This window comes from Coptis chinensis, chromosome 5 (genome assembly GCF_015680905.1).
Source record: "Coptis chinensis isolate HL-2020 chromosome 5, ASM1568090v1, whole genome shotgun sequence".
NCBI classification, from domain to species: Eukaryota; Viridiplantae; Streptophyta; class Magnoliopsida; order Ranunculales; family Ranunculaceae; genus Coptis; species Coptis chinensis.
The window spans coordinates 76,464,621-76,492,129 of NC_141460.1; the positions used below are offsets into that span (position 1 = coordinate 76,464,621).

The following is a 27,509-nucleotide window of genomic DNA, read 5'->3' on the forward strand; positions in this document are numbered from 1 at the left end:
AAGAGTGTGGTGGCCATTTTAGTTGTATGAAAACGGCGGCTAAAGTTCTTCAGTGTGGCTTTTATTGGCATACCCTGTTTAAAGATGCCCAAGTTCATTGCAAGACGTGTGTTCGTTGCCAACAACTTAGGCATATTACTAAACATAATATGATGCCATTAAATCCCATTTTGGTGGTGGAAATTTTTGATGTATGGGGTATTGATTTCATGGGTCTTTTTCCTATTTCCCATGGTTTTGTTTATATTTTTGTTGCCATGGATTACGTTTCCAAATGGATAGAGGCCATGGCTTGCCGTAGCAATGACCATAAGATAGTTGTGTATTTTGTTAAGGAATACATTTTCTGTCGGTTTAGCATTCCTAAAGCCATCATTAGTGATGGTGGAACGCATTTTTACAACAGAGTTGTTGCTTCTTTAGTTAAAAAGTACGGAGTTACCCACAAGGTGGCAACTCCTTATCATCCACAAACTAGTGGCCAGGTAGAAGTGTCTAATAGGAAAATAAAGAAAATATTAGAAACAACAGTAAATCCTGATAGGAAAGATTGGTCTAAGCGTCTTACTGATGCCTTATGGGCATATCGAACTGCTTTTAAAACTCCTATAGGTATGTCTCCCTTTAGACTTGTGTTTGGAAAATCTTGTCACTTGCCCGTTGAATTAGAGCACCGTGCTATATGGGCTATAAAAAGCCTTAACTTCAATTATGATGAAGAAGGTGTCAGATGCAAATTGCAATTAAATGAGCTTAAAGAAATCCGAAGTGATTCTTATAACCTCGCGAAAGATTATAAAGCTAATGTGAAACATGTTCATGATAGACAAATTTTGCGTAAGGATTTTGTGGTTGGTCATAAGGTCTTGCTTTACAACTCCGTTTGCACATTTTCCTTGGAAAATTAAAAATCCGTTGGTCTGGTCTTTTTATGGTTACTGAAGTCACCCCTTACGGGGCAATCACCTTGTTAAATCCCAAGGACAACAGTACTTTTAAGGTTAATGGCCAACGATTAAAACATTTTCACCAGTTAATGTCCCCAGATGTGGACGATGTCTTTTTATAGGACCCTGTCTATGAGGACTGACCTTTGTTGTTGGTGTACTTCCTTTCATTTCCATATTTTGGTTAGTGCACCATTCAGGTTACCAGGCCCTCCCTTTGGAGTGTGTGGCTATAAGTATCGGATCCTAAGTCCACGTTTAACATAATTCATGTTTTCTAATCTTGCACGTTTTCTCAATTTTTGAGTCATGTTTCTCTATGGTGTGAATTATGTCTTTATTGCTTTATTGTTTTCCTTTATTTTAAAACTTATTCATAAAAGATAGAAATGTTAAAACCATAAAAAATGTAATCTAGTAAGTCTCGGGAATCTGACTTTAAAAGACCCACGTGTTTAAACAAAATTTTCTAAACCCTATTTTAAAAATTTGTTTGGGGGTTGGGTGTTGGTCTTTCTATTCTTGTTCGCTCAACTTCATATTCTTGTTGTTTATGTTGTTTAGTCTTATTTTGATTCGGGTTGACACTATCTATGAATTTAGATTCCTTTTGCTCACATAACTTATGTCATGCACACATTTTGAGGCGTTTTCCATTTTCTTACATGTCAACCACCATTTTTGTTCTCAATTTGTGCATATGATGTTAAGAAACCAAATGTTTGTTATTAGTTTGTAACAATGGGGACCTTGAGTGGGCGACAGGGGGTTACTTAAGCATATCCTAATTCCTGTATCTAGTGCTCCAAAATTTACCGCTTAAAGCAACTTTTAGTAGGTGAGAAACTTATCGCTATCTTCCCTATTTTTTTTCCGAAACAGGTAAAGTATTCATCCTCTTCGTTTCTCAATTGAGTTATCGTTCAAGTTTTATCTCTCTAGTAAAATCCTCAAGTTTGAGTTCAGAGAGAAAGAAGTTGCCTTTCCTATCTGGTAAAATCCTACACTAAGAAATAGTGTGAGTTCAGTTAAGGAAGCTCAACCCTTATGTTTCCATGCTTATCGGGTAAAATCCTTCACTGATAACAGTGAGTGTTCGGATAAGGGTACAAACATGGATCTTTATGAGTTTGAGAATCCCAGTAACTCGTATTATGATCCCCAACCACATACTGCTCAAACTACCACCAATGAAAATAGTGTTGAAGAACCAACGCAAACTGGCAATCCAGGACTAAGTTCTAGCATTCCAACCCAGGATAGTGCTCGTGTTAACTCGTGGAGTTCTCTATTTAGTAGAACGGGAGTCCAGGAGTCAAATGTAACCTTTAAGTCATTATCCCCCATAATCGTTGATGGAGTAGCGCAAGTCCCTGTTGAACTAGTTGAACAAGGGATTAAGTACTGGGATGAGCATCTAGTGCGGTATTTTTTGGATAAAAGGTTGTCTTTCCTCACGGTAAAGGATGTACTGGAGAAACGGTGGAAATTGAAAGGGTCGGTGGATATTACTACAGATAAAGATCTATTTTACATGAGATTTACGAGCTCTGAAGACCGGCAAATGGTCTTGGAAAGTGGACCATTGTTCATCGCGGGTAGGGTGTTTGTAATAAAGCCATGGTCAGTGGAGGTTGATAACTATATAAAGAGGTAGCCACTATTCTGGTGTGGGTTAAGCTGTTGGACGTACCAAAGGAAATGTGGACCTTTGAAGGACTATCGTATCTAGCGAGTTTGATTGGAGGAACTCCAAAGTTCATGGATGATGCGACAACAAAATGCAAACGATTATCTTTTGCTCAATTCTGTATCGAATTCCCTGTAAATCACAGTTACAAAGAAAGTATTAAGATAAAAGCGAGAGCTCGAGAGATTGTCATTCCGCTAGAGTACCCATGGAAGCCGCTATCCTGTGAAAAGTGTAACTGTTTTGGGCATGTAACAAATCAGTGTGGAGTAAGGACCACTAGGGTGTGGGCAAGAAGGCAAAATGGGCAAACTAATGGTACACAGAGGGACATAGCAAGAAGAGAAACTGGGCAACAAGTAATTGGAAACACAAGTGTACAGGTGGCAGATGTAGGAGAGCTACAGATTGTCACTGTGGTAGGTAGTAGTAACCAACCAGTAGGCAACAATGCTCAATACGGGACATATCAGAGAAATAGGGATGAGACAACAAGTACAGTGAACTCAGGGAACCAAAATGAGAATGTTACAGCTGAAGAACAAGCAGTCAATGAGGTCCAGGAGGAAGGGGCAGAATCGATGGTGCTAGTTGGGGCAAACACTGAGCTACCTCTGAGTATAAGGACTGGAAACACAAATGCGCTGGGGGTCTGTAATGTGGAAGAAAACACAACAGCAAGCAGTATGAATCTAGTATCCCCGGGACGAGTCGAATGCACCTATGATGTACAAGACATGTCAGAACAGCCACAAGTAGTAATGCAAACACCTCTGCAGCAAGTGCACCCTAGTGTAGAGATGTTTTGTGCAGAAAGAAACATTTTCGAGGAATTAGCAGAACTGGAAGATGACGATCTATCTGATGCTGAGCCAGAATTGTTTGGGGATAAGAATGGTATGCCTAGCCTGTCACAAGTAGTTGTAGAAAGTACCCTAGTACAAACAAGGGCCCAAAAGAACAATACAGCACATCAACAACAGCAGTCTCAAACTGGGAAGAGAGGGAGGGGGAAACCAAAAGGGAGTGGAAAGAAGAAAGGTCATTAATCATATAAATGACTAAGATTAGTAGTTAGAATGTTAGGGGGTTGAATGATTAAACAAAAGCTAAGCAGATGAACAAGTTTCTAACGGAGAATAGGATTACATGTATAGGGTTACTGGAAACTAAGGTACGTATGGAGCGCTTTCTCACTATTAAGAATATGGTATGTCCATTGTGGGAAACAGTACATAACTACTCTAGTGATGAGTATGGGAGGATATGGCTCAGATGGGACCAAAGTATTATGGAAATAGAAAAGGAAGTGGAAGGGGATCAGTTTTTGCACTCTAAGGCAACGATTTTGTAGAATGGGATTAGATTCACTCTTACTATGATATATGCTAGTAATAATGTCTGGAAGAGACAGATTTTATGGGAAGAATTAGAAGCACTTAGTGTCGGCATCCAGGGGCCATGGTGTGTAATGGGAGACTTTAACAATGTGTTATACTCCCATGAAAGGATTGGAGATAGGGTTGTGCACCCAAAGAGAAACTCAGTCGTTTGCAAGATATTTAAATGAAACAGGGATGTTCGATCACACTACATCAAGGTGTTTCTTCACTTGGAATATTGGCAGAGATAATATCAGGAAGTGGCCTAAGATTGACCAGTGTCTTGTCAACGCTGGCTGGTCTACTCTATCATTGGCAACAAAGGTGGAAGTGTTACCTCAAAGTGTATCCGATCACTGCCCATTGGTTATGACTTTTCTTGATTCCTTCAGGAGTCATCCACCATTCAAGTTCTGTAATGTTTGGCTACTACATAATGATTTTGAGAATACACTTAAAAAGTATTGGGATGTAGCAGACTATGGTAGCCCATCTTTTATGTTGGCAAAAAAGTTGAAAATTTTAAAGGGAGTGCTGAAAGGGTGGACCAAATCTTTTTGCAATGACATACAAAGAGTGGTAGCATAAACAAGACAACAACTCCTGACAACTCAAGAAATGCTCCATCAGAACCCTTTGGACTGTGTCCTTAGTGCCCAAGAATTTGAGTTGAGAGATAAGCTCTGTAGCTTACTAAAAATGGAGGAAGCAGACTTGTTTCAAAAAATAGGTATTGACTGGATGTGATTTGGTGACAAATGTAGTGCGTACTTCTTTAATGCACTGAAGGAGAAGAAGACAAGGAATTATGTATAGGAAATCAATGATGCTCATGGAACTAAAAGGGAAGGGAAGGAACCTATAGCTAATGCGTTTCTACAGTTTTACACTGACCTTCTAGGTGTCCATTCAGAGGCTTACTATGATCCTGGGATACTAAGCAATATTCAGGTGATGGAAATAGATCCAGTTACTAGCTATTTTCTTGTATCCCCTTTTTCTGACGAGGAGATCAAGGACGCCTTATTTGATATGGAGGATAATAAGGCACATGGGCCCGATGGTTTCAATGCATGTTTTTTCAAGAAAAGTTGGGCTACTATTGGAGATGATTTCATCAGAGCTATCAAGTACACATTTCTCCACAAAAAATTGGTCGGAGGTACAAATTCCACGTTTCTCTGTCTCATCCTAAAAATGAAAAATGCTTCGTTTGTTACTTCTTTTAGACCTATTACTTGTTGTAATATCATCTATAAATGTGTGTCTAAAGTACTAACTAACATAATGAAGGTTTGTATCTCTTCCTTGATATCCTACTCCCAATCAGCTTTTATTCCGAGGAGGTCTATCCAAGACAATCTGCTTCTGGCTCATGAGTTACTAAGGGGTTACTCAAGAAAGCATGGTCAGAAGAGATGTGCCATAAAGCTGGATATAAAGAAGGCCTATGATTCTATTTCTTGGCAAACTATGGAGACTATTTTGCACATGTTCAAGTTCCTTCTTCGTTTCATTGAATGGCTCCAAATGTGTTATGCTTCTCCTCTATACTCAGTGATGGTTAATAGGACACCAGAAGGTTATTTCGAAGGTAAAAGAGGACTCAAGCAGGGTGATCCAGTCTCCCCTTACTTGTTTGTTCTTGTCATGGAAGTTCTAAGTGCTTTCCTCTATCAAGATCTCCAGGCGAATAGAATAAATGCTCACTCAAAGTGCAGGAAGTTGGCAATATCCCATTTATGTTTTGCAGATGATGTGTTACTTTTTTGCAAAGGTAATATCAACTCTATGATGGTAATAAAGGACACTCTGCACACCTTCTCCCAGGCAACAGGGCTCCATTTTAGCAATGAAAAAACTACCCTCCTTACGGGTAGTATGATTGAAGTGGAAGGGCAAGAACTAGCTGCAGTGTTTAACATATCCATTGTTACTCCACCGGTGACCTACCACGGTCTGCCCCTAACTGCATCAAGAGTAGGGATTCGAGAAAGTCTGCCGCTTATTGAATAGATTACTGCAAAGATCTCAAATTGGAAGAACAAAGACCTTAACAGAGCAGGAAGAGTGCAACTGGTTAAGTCGGTGTTGTCATCTTTCCAAACTTATTGGGCTAGAACTTTTGTCTTGCCTAAGACAGTGATTGACAAAGTGGAAAAACTATGCAATAGATTTATATGGGCTTGGCCAAAAATGGAAAAGAAGATGCATCACCCAAGCCATGCCACCCTTAGATTGGATAAAGAACAAGGTGGACTTAGTATTGTTGATCTTAGAGTCTGGAATCAAGCGGCCTACTGTGGCTTGGTTTTTAAGCTTGCTCAGAGATCAAATAGCCTGTGGGTCAAATGGTCATGGTAACACCAAATAAAGCAGAAGCATTTCTGGACAATGAAGGCTCTGAAGGACTGTTCATGGGTGTGGAGAGGCATATTGAAACATAGAGAAATCTCATGGAGGTTTACAAGGCACTATATTGCAAATGGGAATAGTACGAGCTTCTGGCATGACCCTTGGTGCTCGAGACCCCTAATCTTAAATGGTCACGCCAGGGAGCTGCTAGCTCATGTTGTTCTAGAGGATGCAAAAGTTTCAGAAGTTATAACCGATGGGTGCTGGTCAAGAAGCATCAGGGACTTACAGGAAAGTGAGATCAAGAAATGGATTTTAGGAACTGAAATAAATTCCTATATTCTGGAGGATCAGGTTACATGGACACCGAGCAGTTCAGGAGTATTCTCTACAGCGTCTGCCTATGTCGTCTTAAAAAATGTGAGAAGCAAAGTAAAGTGGTACAAGATAGTGTGGGGGAAGTTAGCTGTTCCGAAGCACTCATTTACCACCTGGCAGCTATTCTCGAGTTGTTTACCAACACAGAACCGGCTGATGCAGAAGAAAGTGATAGGTCAATCTAAATGTTGTTTCTGTGATAGTCATGAGGAGAGTTCTGTGCACCTGTTTTTTGATTGTTCCTACTCCAAAATTGTATGGCAAGATTTTAAGAGGGCTTTGGGACTACCAGAAATGGTCAGAGACTCCTATCGTGAGTGGTACTACTTGATGCGACTGTGCAGGCAAAACACATCGAGTTCTGAGATAATTTGAGCTTTCATATGTGTAGCAGTCCAAGCCATTTGGACCGAAAGGAACTGGAGATTAAAGAAGCAGAGGTTTAGAACAGCAGATGTTGTCAGTCGAAAGGTAATCAATAGCATGAAAGTGTACATGGCTAAATCGATTGATTCGGTGAAAGATAATGTGGCAACAAAACTGTTGCTGGTTAAATTGGGTATCGGGGTAACATTCAAGCAAAAAGGAGAACAGTGAATCAACTAGAACAAACCGGAATTAGGTACGATTGCTTTAAATTCTGATGGTTCAGTACAAAATGGAAAGGCTTCTTATAGGGGTGTGCTAAGGGACTGGAAAGGTGATGTGTTGATGGCGTATTATGGCAGTTCTCTTAAACTGTCGTGTTGTATCAGGAGCTCTTGGGAATTCAAAAGGGGCTAGCAAGTGCGATAGAAATGAACATAAGAAAGGTCCAAGTGCAAACAGATTCTCTACAGGGAGTCCAAATTTTAAATAGGAAGGAGAAATTAAACCACCGTGGCATTGCAGGAACATAGTAGCTCACATTCACGATGAGATGTTGAAGTTTGAAGTAGTAACAGTCAAACATGTATTAAGGGAGAGTAATGTAGTGGCAGATTATCTGTCAAGAGTGAGTAGTGAACTATGTAATGGTATTTTGTACTTTATTCCCCCATTAGATAACAAACTTAATGATATGATCAAGGGGGATAAAGAAGGAAAAATGTACTTTAGAACTTGCTTTAAATAAAAGGTTGGGGCATTCTGAACCCCTAGTTCTTTAAAAAAAAAAAACCACAGTTAGATTTGAGTTTTTTATAGATCAGTGGATTGTACTCTGTTTGATGATCGTTTTCATAGCTCATTCGCAAAAATCGAACCGTTAACGAATCGGGAATTTTAGTTTTAATTTCACGCGGTATTTTGAATGGGTATTTTGAAATGGGTATTTTGAAATTTGTTATGGGCTTGGGCCCAATAGGTTAAACCCACATGTTTAAACCTTTTCGCATTCTTCATCTTCTCCCCACCTCCAAGAACATAATCGAACCATTAAAAAAAAAATCCAAAAAAACCACGCGACCCACTCCAATTTGTTTCAAATAGAGTTTAATTAGAACTTCTCCCCACCTTGCATTCCACCCAAATTCGAATTCCAAACCCCAATGGCGACCCAAAATCAAAAAATTCTTCCGGAACAAGATTTTGTTTCTAAACAATTTTCTCCATTTTATGATACTGAGATGATTAGTAGGAGGTGGAGAGGGTTGTGGTATTCGGTGAATGATTTTTATCACACCGATTTGGTGTTGAATTTCTATAAGAAGAGGGAAATTGAGGGTAGTGAAAGTGAATGGTACGAGGAGAGAAGTGTGTAGAGGTATGTTGTCTAGGATTCTTGGCGTTAATGCAAATTACAACCTCATAATCACAACGCAGGAATCGCAGTGGGGTGGGATCGAGGCATTAATGAAGGAGACTGTATTGGAAGGACAGTACAATGCGAAATTACATTGTGTTCGACAGTCGTCTCTGAGAACCAACCAGATGGCTGTAGCTCAGTGGCTTGGTAAGAACATCATTGGCACCTCGAAAGTCAGTGACATCGGCTCGTCTTTTCTGCACGTTCTTTGGGTCCTTCAGGAGAAAAGATATGAGTTTTGCATCCTCGACCTTTTGATTGCTGAGCTTAGAAGCGTTAGAATATATACTGCACCCTTCCCTATTTTGATTACTAAGATCAAGCTACATTTTGGAGCTATTCCAAAAACTCAACGAATTATGCTGAAGTTGCATGCAAATGCAAAGATTTATAAAGACTGTATTCAAAGGAAGTGGAAATTGCCTGAAGATAGAGCTGTTGAGACTGAGTCGAGTGATGATGATGAGGAAGACACGGCATGTTTTAAGGCCGATGCCTTGGAAAAGGCTACTTCTAATATAGAACGCATGACATTGCTTCATCGTGGCATGCGTTCTCTTAATACCATTTGTGAGGATCTACGGACTAGGTAGGTTAACATCCATCATAACTTTGAGGACCTCATTACTAGTGACCCGGAGCTCCAGGCTAACATGGAGACCCTAGTCCAGTGAGATAAGGAACGTGAGGAATCCATGAACGCATATATAAAAGGACAAAGGAAGTTCTAAGTCGAAGTTCTATGACGCTTGCCACCTGATGGGGGTTCTTCTTTGGATACCTCTGTGAGGCATGACCGTCGTCGGCGCAATACAGATGACTCTGGCCCATCATCGTCACGTAGCTAGTAGTTTTTTTGTATTTTTGTTGTGTTAAGACTAGTTTTCTTGTTTTTCGTAGGTTTTGTTTCCGAATTGTTAGTTAAGTAGTTAATATTTAGATTATGTAATTGTTATTTTATTTAATTTAATTTGAAGTTATTTTAGTTTTCGGCATATGCTATGTGTTGTATCGTGAATCCCACCCACCCTTTCAACTTGTTTGGGGGTGGAATTATTTATTTAGAAATGCCTATAATCATATCCACGTATTTTGTTGTCGAATTTATTGCGGGTTTGATTATGATTGAGTTATGTGAGAATGTTACTATTTTAGTGTCGCTAGAATTAGCAAGTGATGTTTGGTGTAACCTCAAGGAGTTATATGTAGATGATTGCTATTTTCATTCCAGCCAAAAAGCTATTGGTTTGGTTTTAGAGAATGCCTCTTGTCTGTTTCTATTTTGGATTTAGAATTGTCTTATTCCATCATGTTGCCTTAACTAGTTGGGAAACTTGTGGAACTTAGAAACTAGTTCTCTATAAATCATTAGTGCACTCTCACTTCACATCACACCTCTCACTTTGCCTTTGAATTTTGCACTTCATAGCACTCATCATACTTGGAGTGAGCACGCCCTCTGCTTTGCCTAAACTCAGAGCGCGCACGTGCTAAAATTACTAGACATAGAGCAAAGCAAGAGCGCGCCCGCGCCCTTTCATAGACAAAGTTGAGCGTGCCCGCGCCCTTCACCTCAGCAGCCACTTTCAGTTCTGATTTTTTGTAGGTTCTTCCAAGGTTGTTTCCAACAGTTCTAGAGTGTGTTGTGTGATAGGATGCCTCCTTAGATCATACCGGAGATGTCATTCGATTTGTTCGCAAGTGACACGTATGGATCTTGGTTCTGCAACGTAATTGTACAGGTTGGATGACAACCTCTAATGGTAAGCCCTGATGAACTATATTCTCCTACACTTACAACTTATTTTTATGGGCATTGTACGTTCTTTAATAGACCGGATGGAGAGGAGGTGTTCTCCGTTACCATTAAAAATGAGACAATGGATATAACCAAGTTCTTATTGGCGTTTGCCCTTGGACTGTCTATGCCTGCTGAAGTTCAAGACCTATGGGGCTATTGGGTAGATAATATGTATATCTACACCTATGAGTTTTTGCATGAGGCTTATGGGGCAGAAATTTTCCGTATCGAGGACCAAGGGCAATATAACGTAGCCCTTGGTAGCTTGTCCCTTAACGTGGGCATGGTGATGTTTTTTTTATCATGCTAAACATATTAGGGGAATGGTGTTTTTCTTCTGTGAATGACGCCACTTGCAGCGTCTTCCTTGCTTTAGCCACGAGACGTATGCTCTATGATCTTCCCCGGACCTTAGTTTCTAGTTTAGCTTGAGCTCACATTATGAGGCATAAGTATCTTCTTATGCCTGTCTTAGTTTGTCGAATAATGCTATGTTTCTTTCCGAATTTTTGTGTTCGTTTCACGGATTGGGTTGGGGTTGACACTGTGCGACCAACCAACTACATTATACGCTTATTCCATGCAATGACTTGGCCAGGGTGGAGGCTACAACCTAATTAGGTTGCCCCTTACACCCCATCCGACCAAGTGGCGCTTGACCGGTTAGCAATTGTAGATGATAAATGTCGTGAGGCCTGACAAATTATCATGGCATGGCAGAATGCCAAGGAACCTCAATTCTTTATTGAGGAGGACGACGACGAGTAAATACGGGATATGAGGTAAGTTTGTTTTATTTTGTTAGTGTCTGCTTATGTCCCAAGCAATTTACTTCTTGTTATCCCCATAACGGGTGGAGCTCGTATAGAGTTGCGTCTGTTTTTCTTTACCTATATTAGTATGTTATAATTTGTTTTGCAAGTGTCCTTCAATTTTCATTCGTTTCAATGGTATTTCCTAACTTTCTTATTTTAATACTTTGAGGACAAAGCATGTTCTTGTTTGGGGGTGGCATAGAAACACGCGTAAATTAAGGCACCTATTAGGATAATATATGTATAATATGCACTTGTTTTATAGGAAAAAAATTAAAAAAAAAATCATAAATATAAATAAAAGGTTTATGCTATACACTTAGGAATATTGGTATTGTTTCTTTCTCCATGATGATATTAGTCTAGATATTTCACGTTAGCTCTTATATTAGAATAGTTTTTATAAATTTACGTTAATATGTAGGTAATAATCATTGCATTTTCTATAAATATATTGCATGAGTATCTATGATTGTTTGGCAGTAAGTTTATGAAATCTAGGCTAGAATACTTATTCTACAAATCCTGTGAGAATATAACCTAAAGCCTTATATGAGTGAAATATTTGAGAAATGACACAAGGGCGAAGTAAATTCCGAATAGAGAAATCACACGTCCACTTGCTTGATCACTATACCATATCCTAAGCGAGAATTTAGGCTCTCTTTGGATCGATATAGCCAAAAATTTAAACCTATATGAAATAATTTTCTGCTTGATCACTATACCATATCCTAAGCAATAATTTAGGCTCTTTTTGGATCGATATAGCCAGAAATTCAAACCTATATGAAATAATTTTCCGCTAGTCGCCCCTCTGAGCCTTTCTTTAGCCTTTCATAAACCACAAATCCTTTACCCTTTTACAAAACAAAATAAAAATAAAAATCAGCCTACCCATCTTTGAATGAGTCTGAGAATAGAGATGAAATAAATAATAGGAAAGAGATCGAAAGACCTTTGAAACCAAGAATTTGTTAGTTGCTTCAAATAAGAAAAGAAAGTTTCCATTCAAAGAAAAATATATATATATATAATAAAATAAAAGTTAGAACTCCAAAAACATAATCAAATGAGTCAAAAGCTAAAAGAAAAAGAAAATAATGGCTAAGGATGGAAACAAAGTGAAGAAGCAAAGGAAAGAACAAGGTTTTCTCTAGTTACATAATATGAAGACTCTATTATCTCAGACACTGATTCTTTTTGAATATCCATTTCCTTCATTCTTAAACCATCACCTAATCCCCGCAACACCTAATAAAGACATCTAGCTCAATTAGGAATATGTTAGTGTGATAGTAAGTGGCAGATGTGTTTGATCAACTTCGGCTTCCTTGTGTGTCATTGAGATTGTAAGGTAAAGTGTGCCCACTGCACACTGGAGTGAGCGAAACTTGAGTGGAAAAATCAGAGTGGTTTTAGCTTGACATATATGTGAGGACCTACTTAAGGACGCTATTCTAAAGTTTCATAAACGGACATGTTACTGCATTTCATAGCATAGTTCATTGTATATATATTTATTCATAGATGATTGATTATTATGCACATATTAGCTTAGATTTCGACTTGATTATTCTATATTCATTGCTAGTGAAATGTATAGATATCTGAGGATAAAGTATGAAACAATATTTTTATTTCTTAGTCGTTATAGTATAAATGAAGTTTGTGAGTACCTTCTCTGGAAAACTCTCACGAGGCTATAACTTGCCCACTAGGGAATTCATAGTGGTTTAAGGCCTTGTTGCATATGGTCAATGCAATCACACTCGGCGAAAAGAGATTAGTTAGAACTCCATTTTTGGTCACTTATATTAATTTCTCATATTTTCTTGAGGACAAGCAAAATGTTGTTTCGGGGTGGTTTGATAAGAGCCCAAAATTGTAGTTTTAACCCCTTAATATCATTACATTTAAACCAATTATGTGTATAATAAATATGAGTTAGTACTGTTTACGTGTGTTTATGTATTTCAGGCATTGAAGTCAAATATGTGAAGAAACATGTCACTTTTGCGAGATAAAGGAGCAAAGGTTGGTTGCTAAGAAGTTCTATGATTAAATATCAAGATAAAAAGCCTTTTTAAATCCCGGTCAAAGCTGAAAAGTCAAAGTCAACGCGGGCAAAAATAGAGCAGAAAAGTTAACAAAACTTTTGCAGGCCATATCTTTGGACTCAGACCTCGGAATTAGGCCTACTATATGTCAAAACGACCGGCTCGGAAAGAAATTTATAACAATTTAGGTCTTAACCCAATTAGAGGAGGAGAAGTAGACGAAAAGACTATTGCAATAATTTCCAACAGAGAAACCCTTTTTAGACTTATGTAATTAGGTTTTGGGCTTGATTTAAGGGCCCAAAACATGGCTCCAAAGCCCATGCACGAAAATATAAACCTAGCCTCTCTTATATAAAGAGGACTAAGACATATAATTAGATATACTTAGACTTAGATAGAGATAATTAATTAGAGATAGATAATTATATTTTAGACTTAGTTATTAGTTTTAAACCTTAGTTAATTATTGTTCTTCAGTATTCATTAGATTAATAAAAGTTCAGTATTGATTCTTCATTATGTCTTCTTCTTATATATATCTGTTTATGATAATCTAATGACATCTAGCTAAACCTCCATTATAGGGGTTTGATGAAGCTTGATGAAGACTTGATATGTTAGTTAGAATTATTGCTTGTAAAGAGTTTCACTCTAGAAGGATAGTTGATTCGCCATGAGAATGGGTTGGACTTCCTCACATGCTAATTATTAGTTGGCAGAGATTGCCATGAGTAATTAGGGATCAACACTTAATCTTATTTGATTAGGATTGCAATAATCGACACTAGCATATTAGGAATACATCAAGTGGATTCAAATCCCCCTAATCCCTTCTCCATATTCACATTTCAATATTCTATTATCATAGTATAAGTTAAGCATCTTATTTAAATTCAATTGTCATATTAGTGTAATTCAATTCATTACTCTCAACTGTTTTGTTAGTAGTGATTAAACTAGCAGAAACTTACGTTTAAAGGACTAGGAGTGGAACGAATTCTCTACTCCATTTATTGCATGATTCAAGAGAGTAGATAAATTTGATAGTCTAGAGTAAAATTATTATTCTTTACTTCTGTTTAAGTTTAATTAGTTTAGTAGGAGTAAAGGATAATTCCTACTTTATCATACACAACACCATAAAAGTGTATATATATAAGTAGAAACGAGTATGAGGTAATGTAAGTCACAAAACTGGTTTTAGTTCTGTATTGATTCAACCAAAAACTTTAAACACTACTTTTGACGAGAAAGAAAAACTATTTCTGTGGTGCCATTCGGGCGTTTGCCTGATCAGAAATGGATAATACCTTGCAATATCAGGCCTACAAGACTCAAAGTAATGATGGAAGGGAGTAATTCTCTTCTAGAGCTTCAACAAGTTACAAAAATATTAAATTGTCTTTAATCTTGTAAGAATTGAATAACATAATCTGTTGCTTGTAAGTCTCTAACTAATATGTGCACATCAATGACTTTGGGTAAATATGTCATAGCCTGAAGAAACTAACCATCAACCTTCTTGATTTTCGACTTATTGCTTGATTTGTTTCATTGCAGAATTACCACGGTGAAAGATTAGGCAAGTCAGTGAAAACGATAATTTAATTTATGTTTATCTAATTTCCTATGGAGCACAATTAAGAAATTCTTCAGTGATGAAGATGGGAAGACCCTTACCTTGCTGACAAGGCTGTAGTGTTTCGCATTGGAAGTTAACAGTGAGTTGTGTTATGTCCACAAATGTTATCACCTTACCATATTGTTGTAGACATTGGGGGTGTGCTTAAATTGAGGAATTGGGTTTATTTGTTTGGTTTGAGTTCGTATTAAACTAACTATGCACTATATAAGCATCACAAGACACTATAAGTGTTCTTCAAAATATATTGCAACAACACATATGGGCTCAAAATACCAGCAAATGGATTACATCTTCACAGTCCCCACTTTACACATCACAAAACTACATATTCACATCACTTACAATGACCTACTGGGGTATCAAAGAATGCATCCACGATACAACAAAATCTACACAATAACATGCAGGTTGGGCTACCACCGTACCAAAACTTTAATCCACTAATAGTAGTGGTTTTCCAATTCCACTCTTCCATAGGGGAGCGTATAAATTATGGAGCGCTTCTTTGGCATTGGAGGACACCAGACGCCTTGGACGATTTCTAGTCTTCATCTTTTTGTAAGCAAAAAAATATCAAATTCTATCTCCTCGGAAATGCTCATCTCTGAATCCATGTCAGAGTGTTTTCGTTTCATCGATTGTAACAAGTAACAACAAACAATACGACTAATTAATACCAACTGTAATCAAATTACAACCAGACATTATATAGAACCTCTCCAACACTATAAAGTGATAAGGACATAAAAATTACCATCAATCCAACACGAGGTGGTGGGGGATATGGTTGGGGTGTAACCTCTGGACAGGGTGCAGACAAAGAAAATTTTTCTTGAGTATCGAATCCACCAAGAAAGCTAAATGCTGAAATGAAAACAGGAGAGCGAAGAAAATCACTGTCATAGCCATTTTGATATTTCTGGCTGCACAAAATAACTCAACTCTAACAGGATAGGTTTCTTTTCCAAGTCCACCAGCATGACATTTACCTGACAGACCATCTATAAGAATTTGTACCCATCACAACTTCTGTATTATCATAGACTTGTGCTTACTTTCAATCTTCACAAAACCAATAGAAAATTTTCCAGAAAGTACATTTAGGCTCTGAATGTTCTTTTCAATACAATAAGTGTACATGTCCAAAACTTTTTCACAATCACATACCATTTTCCAAAGATATTTAGCCATGAAATTGATGTCAAAACCCTAGGACCTTGATATTTACACTTTGCGGTATAAAGATTTGATTTCTCTACTCCATTCGATGTAAACTCAAGTCTTTAATTACTCACATGTCTTCGTTTGCTTAGCTTGAGTAGGAATTGGTTCCAACCTAAAGTCTAGGACAAATTACAACCTTATTGTGCTCCTTAGGAAACTAGTGAGTAAGTTTAGATTGATTTGCTAGCTAAGAGTTGATTTGTTTTAAATCCTAACAGACACAAAAAATGTGAAACACAAAAACGGAAAAAACTAAGATTTTTAACAAGATATTTAAAGAGGAAGAAAAGGTAGAGGATTTTTGCTATTTGATAAGAGCCCAAAACTGTAGTTTTAACCCTGTAACAGTCATACTTTTAGACCAATTATGTGAGTAATAATTAAAAGTTAATACTGATTACGTGTTTTTATGCATTTCAGGCGTAAAAGTCCATTATGTGTAGAAATGTACCACTTTAGCGAGATAAAGGACCAAAGGTCGGTTGCTAAGGAGTTCTGTGATTAAAGGCAAAGATTCAAGAAGACAAAGCCTCTGTAAAGCCCGGTCAAAAGATGAAGAGTCAAGGTCCACGCGGGCAGAAACAGTGCACAAAGTCAACAGAACTTCCGAAGACCATATCTTTGGACTCAGACCTCGGAATTGGGCCTACCTTATGTCAAAACGACCGACTCGGAAAGAGCTTTCCAATGGTCTAAGCCTTGATCCAATGAGAGGAGCAGAAGTGGACGAAAAGTCTATTGAAGCCAACTGCAGCTGAAGAGGCCTTTTTGGACTGAAAGTATTGGGTTTTGGGCCTGATTCTCTGGCCCAAAACATGGCTCCAAGCCCATGCACGATTTTTGGATCTGAAAGTATAAAAACCAAAGCTTAGCTCTTTGTTAATGGTAGCTAGTTAGACTAAAAAACAATATAGATAATTCTAGATCTAGTTTTTGAGTAGATTAATTAAGTTTTAGTTCCATTTTCAATTCTTGTTTTAGATTAAGTCTTTGAATCATTGTTCTTGATTGAGTAGATAAATAAAATAGTTATTTTGTCAATTTTGATTTTTGTCATCTCGATTTATAGATCTAGTTTTAATTCTTGTTGATTATCATTTCGTAGTTTAAGTAGATTGAAACATTGTTAGTTAATTTAGTTAAGTTAGAATTTTAATATGATGTGTAGTTATAATTCAATGGGAAATGATGGTTTGATGACTCAAGGCTAAAACCTCCATTAGAGGGGTTGATGAAGCCTTGATGAAAACTTAGTGGTATAGTGTAGAGGCATTGTAGAATCTATTCCAATCTAGAAGGTCGTGATTCGCCATGAGAATGGGTGGACGACCTCACATGCTAGTTAGTATTCGGTAGAAATGCCATGAACACTAGGGATTAGAACTCGAATTTCTTGCCGTAAGAACGTAAGAATCGAGATACAAGAATCTGTGCTAGGTTATTAAGTTGGATTCGAGGTGGATTCAATTCCCCTCTAATCCTTTATCTAGATTAAAAAACAATCATATTTCCATAGCATTCGTAGTTAAATTCAACATAATCAAATTCATATAGGTATCGTAATATAACACCCTTCGTAAAACTCTCATTAGACTTAAGACCGACTAATTAGACTAGAAAACATTCCATGCTAGAGCACTAGGAGTGGAACAAATTTGTTACTCCACTCTATTTCGATAGAATTGAGAGTAGAAACTTTGATAAACATATAGGCTCATAAGATAGCTTTAGTTTACTTACATTTTGAGTTCATCGTTCATTTCGTAGGTAAACTATTCAATTTTATGTTTTATCAAATGACGCCGCTGCCATCTTAGTTTCACTTTAGCATTGTTATCATAGTAGAATTAGTCATTTTTAAGTCCCATTAAACCCACCCACCCTCGTTTGATTCATACTGTGGTTATCCGTTTCAGCGTTGAAAAATTCCGCGACAAAATTACACTGAAGCCGATAAGCTTATATAAGGAGCACTTACTGCGCTCTATAACTGGAACACGGAGCGACCGCCCCATACGGGCGTGACCGCCCTAAGTTACTGGAACACGAGCGACCGCCCCATGTGGACGCGACCACCACCTAAAACACGGAATTTCAAGTTACACGGGCTGAGCGCATGCATCTCTCGCTGCGCCCCCGCAAAGCCAAATTTTCCGGATTTCTACAGTTTGTTTTGAACTTCGATTTTTAAGTTTTTCGTGTTCTAACTTGTTATTTACATCGAACACACGTAAACAAGACGCTTATTCATAAGCGAAGCAAAGACGCTTATCGGTATTCCTTTCTTCCATACCTCGATCTCCGGTTAGAGGTTCATACTAATATATCAAGATTGTTTGGATTGTTGTCGTGTTTAGACTTAGACTTGCATGAGATTAAGGTCCGGTCGAGAAAAACACCGAACGTAATTAACCGTCAACGCGTCAACAAACAAATCTATCGAGTATACCAATCACTACACCTCTAGCTACTATTCCACCAACCACCCGAACATAATGGTGAAGAAAAGAAACTCCTCTCTCCGACTTTTACAAAGCCTTGAGCGATAGCCCTAAATCTTGCATCGTTCTAGGACCAGATTGGGGATGGGGAATTCCCCAAACATATTTAATTTGTTACCTGTTTTCCATGGTTTAGACCATGAAAAACCTTACTAACACATGCGTAGGATTGAACAAGTCCTTACAACATTCCATCATCCTACGGTTGGTAGGGAACAAATTAAACTGAGGGTATTTCCCTTCACCTTAGCCGATAAGGCAGCATCTTGGTTAACTGCCCAAGTGCCTAACTCTGTGGACTCATGGGCTAAACTTGTTCAACTGTTTATGAAACATTTTTACCCACCCCTAAAGACGGATGAGATGCTTCCCAAGATTCAATTTTTCCGACAAAATCCTCATGAATCGTTTTCTGAGGCTTGGAATCGTTTCACCGATTTGCTTATTGAGTGTCCACACCATAACCTAGCAAAAGACACGTTAGTTCGTGCCTTTTTCAAAGGACTTCAACATCACCATAAAGAAGTCCTTGACATAATGAATGGGGGTAGTTTCCTAAATAAAGGAGCCTCGGAGGCTTACAAATTTTTAGAAGATCAAACTAAACAATAACAATTGGGGGGGTAGTGATGATATCCCCGGCTGTTAGTTCTTCTTCAACGATTAAGGCATTTGGTATGTTTGAGATGAAACCCGATCTAGAACTTAAAAATTTAATCGAATCTCTAACTAAAAAGGTTGAGGCTATTTCGTGCAACAAAAGCCTACCCCGTCATGAATGTTAACTCCAACCCATGTAATGTCTGTTTGAGTCCTGAGCACCCTGACTCCTATTGTCCTTTCGCCTATGAACAACAACAATTAGAGCAAGATAATGTGTACTCCATTAATAACTATCCTATTCCTAACGCCCCATGGAGATAACATCCCAACTTTAGTTGGCGAAACAATCAACAAGTTTCACCTCCAGGGTCTAATAACCAAAATGTTAGGCAAGCGAACAACTATAATCAAGCTCCACCTAGGCAAGGCCAGGGACTAAGTCAGGGAAATTATAATAATTATAACAACCAAGCGCAACCACGACAAGGTTTAGCACAAGGTTAGGGTAATTATAATAGTTATAATACCAATAGAGGTATCGTTCCGGTTAACAATAGTAACTATCATAACCCACCCATAAATAATCAACGTGAGATAGTTCCAGTCGCACCACCTGTGACTACTACTACACCATCACATCCGGATCGTATAGACGCCTTTATACAGGTTACCCAACAACTTTTCCAATCAATGACTCAGTCAAACCAACAGATCTTACAATCCATAAATCAAGGCATACAACAGTTAGCCCAAGAGAAAGCCCAACCAAAAGGCGTGTTTCCAAGACAAGCGATACCAAACCCTAAAACAACTAACACAGCCTTTGAGGTAAACGGTAATACTAGTACGGAAACGACAATAGTAGGTGACCTAAATGCCATCACCACTCTCCGTTCTGGAAGAGTGGTTGATAACAAAGTAACTATGCCTATAGTTACCCCCAAGATACTCCCTACACCGGATATCGAACTAGATACCGAAGTAGAAACTGAAGAGCCTACCACTGTAGAGGTACCAGTTAAACCACAACCTAAGAAACAGAAAGCCAAGGTTACACATCAAGTCGAGCCATATGCTAAATATAGAGCGAAACCACCGTTCCTCAAAAATTAGCCATGCTAACCAGGGATACCAACTTTGAGGAGATTAGGAACGTTTTTAAAAATCTAACGATAAACCTTCCTTTTCTCGAAGCTATTAAAAAGCTCCCTAACCACGCTAAGTTTCTTAAAGAGTTGTGCACTACTAGGCGTAAGACCAACATACCTAAAGACGCCTTTCTAACTGAACAATTCCCAACTTTATCCGAAAATAATGGAATTGTTAAGTACAAGGACCCTGGTTGTCCTACTGTAAAATGCACCTTAGGAGATTCCCACACGACGGCCGCATTATTAGACCTGGGGGCGAGTGTTAACTTACTCCCATATTATTTGTATAAACAAATAGGCCTACAGGAAATGCAACCTACAAAAATAACGTTGTAATTAACGGACAGGTCAATTAAGTATCCTAAGGGTGTAGTGGAAAACGTGCTTGTTAAGGTTCAGGATTTTTACTATCCTGCTGATTTTGTTATCCTCGATCTGTAAGTCGCCAACGACTCATCGATCATCTTAGGGCGCCCCTTCTTGGCAACTGCCAACGCACTTATAAATTGCCGCGATGGTAAGATGTCCTTATCTTTTGGCCATTTTACAGTTGAGGTAAATGTTTTTAAAATGATGAAACAATTACCAGATTCGTCTATAGATGGGGAGGTTAGCATGATCGAGAGCTTAGCTCAAGATTATTTTAACAACACGTTTCCCGAAAACAATATGTACAAATTCCTTTCGTTTGGAACTTCAAATTTTGTAAATGACTCCTACTTAGAGGAAGTCAACGCCATCCTTGAGTCCACACCAATTGTAGACCCTTCGGTTGCTCCACATATGGAGTATGAAGACTTGCTACCTAAGCAAGTATTCATTATGGAAAATGAAGACCCCGACGAAACATCTATTGATTTTCCTTCCACCCCAGTGCTTAAACCTCTTCCCCCAGAATTAAAATATATTCAACTTGATCCGGATGGTAGTCATCCGATAATTATATCTTCTCTATTATCTAAGAATGAAGAGACACGTTTAATCCGAGTGATTAGGGAACATCGGTCTGCGATTGGTTGGTCCCTAGCCGACATTAAGGGAATTGACCCTAATATCTGCACTCATCGTATCCATTTGGAGGATAACGCGAAGACTTCTCGCGAACCTTAGCGTCGCTTGAACCCAGCCATGAAAGAGGTGGTTAGGGAAAAAGTCTTACGCTTACTCGATGCGGGTATCATATACCCAATCTCTGATAGCGAATGGGTAAGCCCCATTCATGTAGTTCCTAAGAAATCGGGAGTTACCATGGTTAAGAACGGAAAGGGTGACTATGTTGTCACACAAGGTCCTATGAAATGGAGGATCTGTATTGATTACTGACGCGTTTAAATGCTATGACACGAAAGGATCACTTTCCTTTACCTTTTATAGATCAAATGCTCGAACGCCTAGCTGGTCATGCTTTTATTGTTTTTTACGGATGGCTACTCGGCTATTTTCAGATTATTATTGATATTGATGACCAAGAAAAGACTACCTTCACATGTCCCTTTGGAACGTATGCCTATAAACGAATGCGCTTTCGGCCTTTGTAATGCTCCCGGAACCTTCCAAAATTGTATGCTTCATATATTTAGTGACATGGTAGAGCTTTATGGAAGTTTTCATGGATGATTTTTCTATCTATGGAGACTCCTTCACAGATTGCTTTGTCTAACTTTGTCTAAGGTTTTGACACGGTGTGAAGAAAAGAGCCTCGTTTTAAACTTGGAAAAGTGTCATTTCATGGTGAAAAAGGCATATTACTAGGTCACATTGTATCTAGTGATGGCATCGAAGTAGATAAGGCCAAACTAGATAAGATAGCGACTCTACCTAAACCACGGACCGTATGCGTGATATTAGAGCCTTTCTAGGCCATGCGAGTTTTTATAGGCGGTTTATTAAAGACTTCTCGAAAATAGCTAGGCCTTTAACTAATCTGCTTTTGAAAGATGCAATCTTTGATTTTAATTTTAACTGTACGCAGGCTTTTGAAACTTTAAAAGCCGCCCTAACCTCTGCACCAATTATACAGCCTCCCGATTGGTCTAAACCTTTTGAACTCATGTGTGATGCTAGTGACTATGCAGTTGGTGCAGTCTTGGGACAAAAACTAGACAATAAGTCCACTGTTATTTATTATGCTAGTAAAACCTTAAACGATGCTCAACGAAATTATTCAACTACAGAAAAAGAATTCTTAGCTATCATTTATGCTTTAGATAAGTTTCGTCCTTATTTGGTTGGTTCTAAAACTTTAGTTTACACGGACTATGCAGCCCTTAAGTACCTTCTTGCAAAGAAGGATGCTAAGCAGAGATTAATCTGTTGGATCCTTCTCCTGCAAGAGTTCACATTAGAAATAAAGGATAAAAGAGGGGTCGAAAACGTAGTTGCCGACCACTTATCTAGACTCACAAACGACGATCAGAGTGATTCTGAGTCCATACCGGACTCTTTTCCTGATGAGCATCTGTATGCGATTTTTTCAGCACCATGGTATACTGACATTGTAAATTATTTAGCGGCTGATGTTATGTCTTATAATTGGTCAAGAAATGAACGTAAGAAGTTCTTGTCCAGAGTTAAGTTATACTACTGGGATGAGCCATACCTTTTTAAGTATTGTGCGGATCAGATTATTCGTCGTTGTATTCCCGGTGGGAATACAATGAAGTTCTATCGCTCGCCATGACAAAGAGTGTGGTGGCCATTTTAGTGGGATGAAAACAGCCCGCTAAAGTTCTTCAATGTGGATTTTATTGGCCTACCCTTTTTAAGGATGCCCAAGTGCATTGCAAGACGTGTATTCGTTGCCCAACAACTTGGGCTTAATCACTGGCGTAATATGATGCCATTAAATCCAATCTTAATAGTAGAAAGTTTTGACGTTTGGGGTATTGATTTCATGGGTCCTTTCCCTATTTCCCACGGTTTCAATTATATTCTAGTTGCTGTGGACTATGTGTCTAAATGGATAGAGGCCCTGGCTTGCCGTAGCAATGACCATAAGACAGTTTTATTTTTTATTAAAGAATATATTTTTTGTCGGTTTGGCATTCCTAAAGCCATCATTAGCGATGGTGGAACACATTTTTGCAACAGAGTTGTTGCATCCCTAGTGAAAAAGTATGGAGTTACACACAAAGTAGCAACTCCTTATCATCCACAAACTAACGGACAAGTAGAAGTTTCTAATAGGGAAATCAAAAAGATTTTAGAAACAATCAAACCCCGATAGGAAAGATCGGGTCAAAGCGTCTATCGGATGCCTTACGGGCGATGATAGAACTGCTTTCAAAACTCCTATAGGTATGTCTCCCTTTAGACTTGTATTTGGAAAACCATGTCATTTTGTTGAATTAGAGCACCGCGTGCTCTCGTGGGCTATAAAAAGCCTTAACTTCAATATTGATGAGGCAGGTGTCAAACGCAAGTTGCAATTGAATGAGCTTGAAGAAATCTGTAGTGATTCTTACGATCTCGCGAAGGATTATAAAGCTAACATGAAACGTGTTCATGATAAGCAAATCTTGCGCAAAGAGTTTGTGGTCGGTCAAAAGGTCTTACTTTACAACTCCCGTCTACATATTTTCCCAGGAAAACTAAAAACCCATTGGTCTGGCCCTTTTCTGGTTACTGAAGTCACCCCTTACGGGGCAATCACCTTGGTAAATCGAAATGACAACAGTACCTTTCAAGTTAATGGTCAACGGTTAAAACATTTTCACAAACTTCTGTCCCCTGATGTAGAGGAAGTCCTTTTACAGGACCCTGTCTATGAGGATTGACCTTTGTCATTGGTGTACTTCCTTTCACTTCCATATAGTGGTAAGTGCACCATTCAAGTAACCGGGCCCTCCCTATGGAGTGTGTGGCTGTAAGTACCGGATCCTAAGTCCACGGTTAACATAATTCACGTTTTCCACTTTTGCATGTTTTCTCGGTTTTTAAGTCATGTTCCTCTAAGGGGTGAATTATGTATTTAATGTTTTTCGTTTTTCTTATAATAAACTAATAAACCAATAAATAAATAAATAAAATAAATAATAATAAAAAATTCTTAATCATAGAAATAGCAATCCAACAAGTCTTGGGAATCTGACTTTAAACGACCCGCGTTAGAACAAATTTTGTGTTTAAAAATTTGTTTGGGGGTGGGCAATCGGTCTCTCCATCTGGATTGCTCGAACTTTCCATTTGTGTTGCTTAGGCCCATTACTTGTAGTTCAATTGGGTTGACGTAATCTAAACTTAGATTTCCTTCGTTCGCATAACTTACGTCACACACGCACTTCGAGGCATTTTTCTACCCTTTTATATGTCAACCATGGTTGGAATTGAGTGTTTTATAGATCATTGGATTGGAAATTCTCTACTGATCATTTCCATAACTCATTCGCAAAAATCGGGCCAGTAACGAAGCGGCAAATTGAGTTTGAAATTGCGCGAAAAATCGGGAAATTTCGGAATTCAAACTGGGCTTGGGCCCAAACCGACGCACGCCTCAGGCGCTCCTTCCAAAAAAAAAAAACGCACGGTTTCCTTCTTTTTAGTCAATCCCGCCGGTTATCAAGGTAAACAAACCTTAAACACCAAAATAAAAAAAAAAAAAAAAGAGAGAAGAAAACCTAACTACACCCACACCAAGATAATCAAATCCAACTAAAATCTTCTTTAAACCATTACCACCACCAACCTAACTCCGAAAAACCGCCACCAATTTAAGTAACCACCGCCACCACCGTTGTTTTAGTTGTTTTTCTTCAAATTCGCCTCCCCTACAGTCTACAAAACCATTAGTTGTCTCAGAAACTTCAATGGCACTACGACGAAGAATTTTGCCGGAGCACGCTTTTGCTTCCGATGACTTCGCCATTTTAACGCGGAGATGATTAGGAGGCATTGGAACGGACTATGGTACTTTCGATCGAGGAGTTCTATCACTATGATTTGGTAGAACAATTTTATAAGAAGCAAGAATTGGAGGGGGATAGGATTTTCATAAAGGTAGCAGAACGAGGAGGGAAGTAACGGGACAGTTGTTGGTCGAACTGTTAGGAATTACGCTTTGAAAGCAACCTAGTAACGACAATTCGGGGAATCCCAAAGATATCTTGGAGTTCCCGCTTTGATGAAGGATACCGTCGTGGAGGGTGAATACAATCCGACATCTCATTCAGGCCCCGCCCGCATCAATCTCGAACCAATCAACCGGGTCAGAGCTCGGTGGATTGGTAGGAACGCCTCGGGAAAGACAAAGTCGATGATATCGGCCCGCAATGTCCGTGACGTTCTCGGATTTTGCAAACAAATAAGTATAATTTCTGCATCCTCAATTTAATGTTTAATGTGATTCGAGGAGTGGGGAAGAGCTTGGCGCCTCTTCCCGTATTGATCACTAAGATCATGCTCTCCCTTTAGAGCCGCCGCAAGATCTGCTCCTATTAAGATCAAATTGCATTCTAATGCAAGTATCTATCTGGATTGCATCCAAGAGACTTGGCCATTTATCAAGAAAAATGGTTGAGTCGGAGGATGAAAGGGAGGATATGACATGTCTGGATGACGATGCATTAGATAAATGTAGTTCTAATTTAGAACGCATGCAAGTATTGCAAACTGCCTTGCATTGCGTTTATGGTATTTGTGAAGATATCCGAGATAGACAGATTGTAATTCGAAAGAAGCAAACAAACCTTCAGACGAGACTTGAAATGCTCGAAGGGGTTCAGGACGATATCTTGTCTAACATGGAGACTATCCACCAGCATCAACAAGCCCAGTATGCAGTACTCCGGACTGAGATGGAAGCACAACGCTTGTTCCGAATAGAGATGCTACGACGTATGCCACCCGTGGAGGACTCTGTTTCAGCCAAGTCCGACAGGCATGAGCGTCGTCGCCGAAGGACAGATGGTTCAAGCCATTCTCCATGCCAGGACCAATCTCCATCTCCGGGCCCATCTCCATCTCCGGGCCCATCTCCATCACATGGCTAGGTGTTCACCATCAGTTGTGTTCGCTGTTATTTCATGGTTTTGATTGTTTTATTAGTTGAATTTTAATTAAGTAGTTAAATTTAAATATTAATGTGTTTGTTTAATGTTGTTTGGATTTAAATTTTATTTTTAATATAATTGGTTAATTTCGAGTATTGCTTGTTTTTATCATTAATCCCACCTTCCCGACTTGTTTGGGGGTGGTAATATTTATATCGAGCATAATTCGTTATATGATCATCCGCGGTAAAGTAGTCTTGAAGGAAAGGTTGATAATTTGGTCGATATCGGCATATCTATGATTTTGTGTGGTGGTAGCATGAAATGTAGGAGAGTTTAGAAGTTACTATTCTAAATCCATTATGAAAGATACCGGGATTTTTAGAAAATCACGAAAATGGTTTGTTTCCGCGGGTTTGGAATTTTTCTATTTCGAAATTGCCTTAAAACAATTTGGAAACTTGCCGATTCGTTTTGGAAGCTCAAAACCTATTTAAACTCCCTTCATTCTACACTAACAAACCACACTACACCCCACCATCATCCCGCGACCTTTCACTCCAAGTTTTTCATTCTTTTTCCTCCAAATTTGTTTCAAAGATTCTACGAAGCGCTACCGCCGCCTCGCACAATTTCACAAAGTTTAGTCGAGCGACCAGCCCTCCTTGAGCGACTTCGCACTCCAAACACTGTAATAGCAAAACCCACGAGCGACCGCCTCTATACGTGCACCGCGCCGCCTTCTGTCAACGCGGAAAATTCCAATTTTCGTGAGGTCATTCCGGATTTTTTTAGAACTGTTCAAAGAGTAGTTGAGATGACATCCCTATAGTCATACCGAACAGTCTTTTCAAGGCGTGTTGGGCACCGGACCTATGGAAATTGGTTCCGGCCACGGGATCCCGAGTTAGGATGGCGCCATCTACGGTAAGTGATGACGATTCATATTCACCACACCTTACTACTTATTTCTACGACCACGTTAAATTCTATTGTAATCGGGATGGAGAACAAGAATTCTCCGTCAGAGTCAATGACACGACACATCAATTCAATAAAAATGTGGTCGCTTTAGTTTCGTGGATTACCAATACCGATCCTGTTCACACATGGGCATATATGACCGATAATGCATATCTTTATGATTATACATATTTCCATGAGTATTATGGGGAGGGTAT

At 38.8% G+C, this 27,509-nt stretch overlaps 1 protein-coding gene and 1 pseudogene across 1 annotated transcript in view; one reads left to right on the forward strand and one right to left on the reverse strand.

Moving 5' to 3' along the window:
- Positions 1 to 6,413: 6,413 nt before the first annotated feature.
- Positions 6,414 to 27,509, forward strand: part of LOC147498987 (uncharacterized) — a 44,761-nt gene continuing 23,665 nt past the window's right edge. Inside the window, exons 1-2 of the mRNA XM_086563391.1 lie at positions 6,414 to 7,065; positions 7,147 to 7,223. Coding sequence (XP_086419517.1) covers positions 6,414 to 7,065; positions 7,147 to 7,223 — 729 coding nt within the window. The remainder of the gene's footprint in view (positions 7,066 to 7,146; positions 7,224 to 27,509) is intronic.
- On the reverse strand, positions 18,961 to 19,054 carry LOC147498988 (small nucleolar RNA R71; annotated as a pseudogene).